This window comes from Lontra canadensis, unplaced genomic scaffold (assembly GCF_010015895.1).
Source record: "Lontra canadensis isolate GAN:19392208 unplaced genomic scaffold, GSC_riverotter_1.0 scaffold39, whole genome shotgun sequence".
In the NCBI taxonomy this organism is placed as follows: Eukaryota; Metazoa; Chordata; class Mammalia; order Carnivora; family Mustelidae; genus Lontra; species Lontra canadensis.
In genome coordinates, this window is record NW_022631033.1 from 18312832 (window position 1) to 18320572 (window position 7741).

The following is a 7741-nucleotide window of genomic DNA, read 5'->3' on the forward strand; positions in this document are numbered from 1 at the left end:
ATATATATATATATATATATATATATATATATATATATATATTTTCCCCCAGGGGTACAGGTCTGTGAATCTCCACGTTTACAAACTTCACAGCACTCACCATAGCACATACCCTACCCAATGTCCATAACCCCCCCCAACCCCCCTCTGCCCAGCAACCCTCAGTTTGTTTTGTGAGATTAAGAGTCACTTATGGTTTGTCTCCCTCCCAATCCCAACTTGTTTCATTTACTCTTCTCCTACCACATTAACCCCCCATGTTGCATCTCCTCTCCCTCATATCAGGGAGATCATATGATAGTTGTCTTTCTCCGATTGACTTATTTCGCTAAGCATGATACCCTCTAGTTCCATCCATGTTGTCGCAAATGGCAAGATTTCATTTCTTTTGATGGCTGCATAGTATTCCATTGTATATATATACCACATCTTCTTTATCCATTCGTCTGTTGATGGACATCTAGGTTCTTTCCATAGTTTGGCTATTGTAGACATTGCTGCTATAAACATTCGGGTGTACGTGCCCCTTCGGATCACTACGTTTGTATCTTTAGGGTAAATACCCAGCAGTGCAATTGCTGGGTCATAGGGTAGTTCTATTTTCAACATTTTGAGGAACCTCCATGCTGTTTTCCAGAGTGGTTGCACCAGCTTGCATTCCCACCAACAGTGTAGGAGGGTTCCCCTCTCTCCGCATCCTCGCCAGCATCTGTCATTTCCGGACTTGTTAATTTTAGCCATTCTGACTGGTGTGAGGTGGTATCTCATTGTGGTTTTGATTTGTATTTCCCTGATGCCGAGTGATATGGAGCACTTTTTCATGTGTCTGTTGGCCATCTGGATGTCTTCTTTGCAGAAATGTCTGTTCATGTCTTCTGCCCATTTCTTGATGGGATTATTTGTTCTTTGGGTGTTGAGTTTGCTAAGTTCTTTATAGATTCTGGACACTAGCCCTTTATCTGATATGTCGTTTGCAAATATCTTCTCCCATTCTGTCAGTTGTCTTTTGGTTTTGTTAACTGTTTCCTTTGCTGTGCAAAAGCTTTTGATCTTGATAAAATCCCAATAGTTCATTTTTGCCCTTGCTTCCCTTGCCTTTGGCGATGTTCCTAGGAAGATGTTGCTGCGGCTGAGGTCGAAGAGGTTGCTGCCTGTGTTCTCCTCAAGGATGTTGATGGATTCCTTTCTCACATTGAGGTCCTTCATCCATTTTGAGTCTATTTTCGTGTGTGGTGTAAGGAAATGATCCAATTTCATTTTTCTGCATGTGGCTGTCCAATTTTCCCAACACCATTTATTGAAGAGGCTGTCTTTTTTCCATTGGACATTCTTTCCTGCTTTGTCGAAGATGAGTTGACCATAGAGTTGAGGGTCTATTTCTGGGCTCTCTATTCTGTTCCATTGATCTATGTGTCTGTTTTTGTGCCAGTACCATGCTGTCTTGATGATGACAGCTTTGTAATAGAGCTTGAAGTCCGGAATTGTGATGCCACCAACTCTGGCTTTCTTTTTCAATATTCCTTTGGCTATTCGCGGTCTTTTCTGGTTCCATATAGATTTTAGGATTATTTGTTCCATTTCTTTGAAAAAAATGGATGGTACTTTGATAGGAATTGCATTAAATGTGTAGATTGCTTTAGGTAGCATAGACATTTTCACAATATTTATTCTTCCAATCCAGGAGCATGGAACCTTTTTCCATTTCTTTGTTTCTTCCTCAATTTCTTTCATGAGTACTTTATAGTTTTCTGTGTATAGATTCTTAGTCTCTTTGGTTAGGTTTATTCCTAGGTATCTTATAGTTTTGGGTGCAATTGTAAATGGGATGGACTCCTTAATTTCTCTTTCTTCTGTCTTGTTGTTGGTGTAGAGAAATGCGACTGATTTCTGTGCATTGATTTTATATCCTGACACATTACTGAATTCCTGTACAAGTTCTAGCAGTTTTGGAGTGGAGTCTTTTGGGTTTTCCACATATAGTATCATATCATCTGCGAAGAGTGATAGTTTGACTTCTTCTTTGCCGATTTGGATGCCTTTAATTTCTTTTTGTTGTCTGATTGCTGAGGCTAGGACTTCTAGTACTATGTTGAATAGCAGTGGTGATAACGGACATCCCTGCCGTGTTCCTGACCTTAGCGGAAAAGCTTTCAGTTTTTCTCCATTGAGAATGATATTTGTGATGGGTTTTTCATAGATGGCTTTGATAATATTGAGGTATGTGCCCTCTATCCCTACACTTTGAAGAGTTTTGATCAGGAAGGGATGCTGTACTTTGTCAAATGCTTTTTCAGCATCTACGGAGAGTATCATATGGTTCCTGTTTTTTCTTTTATTAATGTGTTGTATCACATTGATTGATTTGCGGATGTTGAACCAACCTTGCAGCCCTGGAATAAATCCCACTTGGTCGTGGTGAATAATCCTTTTAATGTACTGTTGAATCCTATTGGCTAGTATTTTGGTGAGAATTTTTGCATCTGTGTTCATCAAGGATATTGGTCTGTAGTTCTCTTTTTTGATGGGATCCTTGTCTGGTTTGGGGATCAAGGTGAGGCTGGCCTCATAAAATGAGTTTGGAAGTTTTCCTTCCATTTCTATTTTTTGGAACAGTCTCAGGAGAATAGGAATTAGTTCTTCTTTAAATGTTTGGTAGAATTCCCCCGGGAAGCCGTCTGGCCCTGGGCTTTTGTTTGTTTGGAGATTTTTGATGACTGTTTCAATCTCCTTACTGGTTATGGGTCTGTTCAGGCTTTCTATTTCTTCCAGGTTCAGTTGTGGGTCCTTTAGCTTTTTTTAAAGCAAAAAGCTCGGGGCACCTGGGTGGCTCAGTGGGTTAAGCCTCTGCCTTTGGCTCAGGTCATGATCCCAAGGTCCTGGGATTGAGCCCCACATTGGGCTCTCTGCTCAGCAGGGAGCCTGCTTCTCTCTCTCTCTCTCTCTCTCTCTCTGACTGCCTCTCTGTCTACTTGTGATTTTTCTCTGTCAAATAAATAAAGAAAATCTTAAAAAAACAAAACCAAACAAAAAACCAAAAAGCTCTGGCCAGTTTTACTAAAGAAAACTTTCATGTGATTTGCGTTTCATCCGGCTGTTCTGGCATGCCCCCAATGATACCAGAATCACCTGGATCAATGAGAGACAGTGAACATACCCTGTAGGATTTCCCACATGCTGGGCCCAATTCAATATTATTGCCACTGTTAATGGTGGACACCAGTTCTGGCCAACATGGTATAGTATTCTACCTCAGATTTCCGTAAGGCTGGCTGGGCAGTTGTTGACAAGGATGACTAGTTTTGCTTTGTCAGGCTTGGTCATTTTTGGAGTCTGCTCGTACCCCAGCACGTACTTTCCACGTCTCATAGCAAGGTGGAGCCTAGAGTTGATGGAACCCAGGGACTTTGGTTTTATTTGCAACCACCATCTTCCTGTGTTAACAGCCCCAAGCTGGAGCAGCTGCCAAGGTGGATGGGAGCAAGAAAGGGGTCAGTTGGCTTCTTATTATTGAGTTGTAAAAGTTCTTTATATATGGTGGATATGAGGCCTTTCTGAGATGGTCTATGTATACCTGCAGGTCTGCAAAGCCAAAGCTATTTTCAAAATTATATTTGCCTTTTTCATTACATTGACATTTGCCCTGATGGTAAACAAACAAACAAACACTAATGGTGGGTAAAACTGTTGCCTCCTTACCATGACTCAAGGTGGTGGCACCAAACTGTCCTAGCCATCAGTATATTCTATACTACCATATCCTTGTAGCTTTAAAATATGCCTTTAAAAAAAAACCATAAGAATGTACTTCATGCAATGCAAATGATTAATTTTATTAAATTTTAACCTGATAGTATATAGATTTTTAATGTTCTCTGTTACTAACTGGAGCATTTGCATTAAGCCCCTTCCATAGCGTACCAGTGTTGGTGGAGGAAACCACCTGTACCACCGTCTGACTTGCAAGCATAATGAGCCCCACTTCTCACCAAATACCATTTTTACAGGAAGGAATGACTGATAGACATCTGGTTATTCAGACTCGGGTACTTGGCAGACTCGATCCTCAAAAATGAGTGGTGCATATGCATCAATTCAAGGAAAACGACTGGCAGTATTTGTTGCCAATGATACAATTCAAGCTTTTGAGGGAATATAGTTTTTGGAAACTGGAGGCCACCTTCATGAGCTTACCAGATTTCCAACAGTCAAAATCTTTTCTGATGATATCAGTAGGGATGGTCACAAAGGTGATCTACAAAATATTGTAGGATAGAGGCGTCAACATTTGGAGTATCAGCATAACTTAGTGAACCTTTATTTTCGAAATGATCAAGGCATGATGTTACAAAGTCATGTGTGGGTGAAAGATCCACTCAAAGTGCAAAATAAGTTGATGGGGTTTATTTTATTTTAAGTATATTATTTATTTATTTGAGAGAGAGAGAGAGAGCGTGTGCACCTGCATGGGCCAGGGGAGGGGCAGAAGGAGAGGGAGAAGATTCCCTCCCAAGCAGGGAGCCTGATGTGAGGCTTGATCCTTGGACCCTGGGGTTCATGACCTAAGCTGAAGGCAGACGCTTAACCGACTGAGGCACCCATGTGCCCTTAAGGTGATGGATTTTAATAAGAACAGTATGAAATGTTCATTGATGTGGTTTTGGATTCTGCACTGCACTTAACCTTTAAGAAATGATCACTTCTTCAGTTTTGGTCTTTTTATCTATGCTAATTTCATAGGAATGACATAACAAACTACCAGCAGCTGGGTGACTTAAAACAGAAATGTACTGCCCACATTTCCGGAGGCCAGACGTCTGGAATCAAGGTGTCCATGATCTCTCTGAAAGCTCTAGCAGAAAGATCCTCCTGGCCTCTTCTATCTTCTGGGAGCTTCAGATGCTCCTCGGCTTGTAGAAGCATAACTCCTATCTCTGCCTCCATCTTCACATGGCCTTCTCTCTGTGTCTCTTCACACTGTCTTCCTTCTGTATATATCTGCGTCCATATTTTTAAGGACACCAGTCACATTGGATACGGTCCCACTCTAATGCTCTCCCCTGAACTTGAGTAAATCTGCACAGACCCTTGTCCTAATAAGGTCACGTTCTGAGGTATTGGGAGTTAGGACATCGACATAATTTTTGGGTTGCAGAAAATCAAACCAGTAACAGCATCAAAGAGTATCTACAGCTTAACTGGAAAGGCTGTTACTTTTTCTGTAGCCAACACTCACCTGGGTGAGGCCAGATTTTCTTCATACCCTGCAACCAGAACAACAATAAATCACATTTTTTACAGGCTCTGGGGAATAGAACATTACCTTTTTCAGGTGGCAGTGGTGGTAGGACATTATTCTGCTCACCACGAGCTGACAAGGTGATTAAGGTGAAATGGAGGGACAGACCTAAGAGAGGACAACACATCACTAAGAATGAGTCAGAATATAAGGATTTAAAGACAAATACAAATGTTACTGAAATTCTTATATCACGCATGTCTGTGGTTTTTTCAGCTGGTGTGGGTTATTAAGAGCTGATATGGGCTGTTTTAACAATATAGCTGCCATTTGCGTCCACACATCACTTCATTTAGCTGAGACTGAACCCAGGTCTCCCACACTTCAATTCCAGGAACTCACCCCTAGCTTCAGTGCCTTTCTGGGAGGAAAACTAGTCTATATTCTTAAAACTCTGAGTGCTCTCTTATGTCACTCAAGACCAATAAGCATCTGAAATAATCTGGTTCTAAAGCAACAACCTTTCAGCAGAAATCAATATGACACACTAGGAGATTTTTGTTAAAAGCGGAGGGGTCCTTTTAAGTGGCTTATGCAATCAGAGCATACAACGAATTTAAAGAAAACTTTAGAGCATATGGCATTCTGATATCTTCAAAGTGTGGTTTGATGGGACCAGCAGTGAACATGAAGAGGAGGTATGATTTAAAGAAAGCTGTTGGAGTACTGTGTTGCAAATAAATTCTAAGAAGGCACTTTGCAATTCAGTTTTCTGTTTCTATTTTCTTTCCGAGTGTTTTATTGCTGCCTTGCACTCCCAAACACTATAAATGTTCCTTGCCAGTTTTACATTCTAAAATTCTAACTCAGTCGCGTTCTCTCCAAGAATCTGACACTCACGTCTCCCAGTGTACTGGAAAGAAGGAATGCCACAGCTTAGCTAAATAAGGGGATGGGAGCGTAGTCTATGTCCTTGGTAATGTGTCACCAACTCTCATTTTTATCCATCATCTCATCCCAGAATGTCAGTTTTTGCATAAAATGACCTTCAAATTCTTTCAGTCCCCGAAGTCTGCGACCCTCTGGGGATTAGGTATGACTCTGGTTTAGACCCACCAAATGGGCTCAGCGTCCTTGTTTATGAGAGCATCCCATTCCTGCGACCCAGACTGAAAGAAGAATGGTGTTTTTCAGGGCTTTTCATACTCTTTGTATTTACAGTATGGGGGCCGCCAGCTAAAGAGCACTGAGACCTCAGAGCCATCGCCCAAACCCAGGTCAGGAAGGCCAGCTTCTGCCAAGGTCGCTGGGAAGACCGGAGGCAGAGAGGGGCACCTGGGGTCCCAGTGCTGCCCTAGTTTGGAAGCTATTAAGCCCTGGCGTTTCAGTGTGAGGTCTGAGGGCCAGCAACAAAGGCATTACCTGATGATAATTTTGTTAGAGACTCTCAGGCCCCGCTTCAGACTTGCAGGATCAGAGTCTGCCTATTAAGGAGAGTTCCAGGCGATTCCTGTGCTCATTTAAGTTTGGGAATCCTTTGGTTAAGCATGGCTGAGCGCTCCTACTTTGCCCCTCAGCGTGGCAACGGCCAGGCCCCGAGTTAGGCTTGGGTGTGCTGTCCCACGGCTTGTGGGAAGACCAGCGGAGGGACGGGCGCGGTGCTCCCGGCAGCCTGGCTGGGTCTCTGGCCCCGCGGCCCCGGGAGCGGGAGGCGCAGGTGCACCCACGCCCCGCCCACGGCCCCAGCCAGACCCAATGAGCGGCGCGAGCGGAGGAAAGCCCGCCCCCGGCAGCGTGCGCGCTCCTCCCGCCCGCGCGAGGCCGGCCGCTGGCGCACAGTCGGTTCCCCGCCATGGGGCGCCGGGCGCTCCTTCTGCTCCTGCCGCGGGTGCTGGCAGCACTGGGCGGCCTCGCGGACTCCGGGACTGGTGAGTGGGGCCGCGGGCGGGGCTCCCGGGAAGGGACCGCAGCCCGCCTCGCGAGGTACAGGGGTGGCGGGCTGGGGTTGGGGGCGCTACACAGGGCGGGAAGGGAGCCTGGGGCATCCAGGCTGGCGAGCGTGACGCCCCCCACCCCGCGTTCTGGAGTGACTTTCCATAGAGGAGGGTGACATCGGGCCTTCTGGGGGGCCGCCAGATAAGTCGCGTGGTCCCCTGCTTTTCTGCGCTTGACTCCCCGTCCTGCTCAGTGGGTGGAAAGGTAAGTGGGCTCAGCGGACACCCTTGGGGTCTTTCCTTCATCCTTCCCCAAGCGTGTGGGAGGGAGCTCTCTGCACCCCTGAGGGCAGGTACACTCTCTTCGTTCCTCCAACGGCCTGGCCTAGTGGGATTTGCTTTCTAGCCCTGGTCTCCTAGGGGACCTCCAGCTCAGGGTTCCCCAGAGAGCAGATTTACCCTGGGTGGAGGCCGGGGGCCGGGGGGGGGGGGGGGGCCGCAGGACATGACCCCCCCCCGGAAACAGCAGGGGGGGGGAAGGGGGGGGGGGGGAGGGGGGGGGGGGGGGGAG

The 7741-nt window shown here is 45.5% G+C and overlaps 1 protein-coding gene and 1 pseudogene across 1 annotated transcript in view; one reads left to right on the top strand and one right to left on the bottom strand.

Moving 5' to 3' along the window:
• Nucleotides 1-3067: 3067 nt before the first annotated feature.
• Nucleotides 3068-3427, bottom strand: LOC116874965 (annotated as a pseudogene).
• Nucleotides 3428-7088: 3661 nt separating this feature from the next.
• LOC116874914 (prolow-density lipoprotein receptor-related protein 1-like) overlaps nt 7089-7741 on the top strand; it is a 43393-nt gene continuing 42740 nt past the window's right edge. Inside the window, 1 exon segment of the mRNA XM_032869974.1 lies at nt 7089-7164. Within this exon segment, the coding sequence (XP_032725865.1) occupies nt 7089-7164 (76 nt within the window).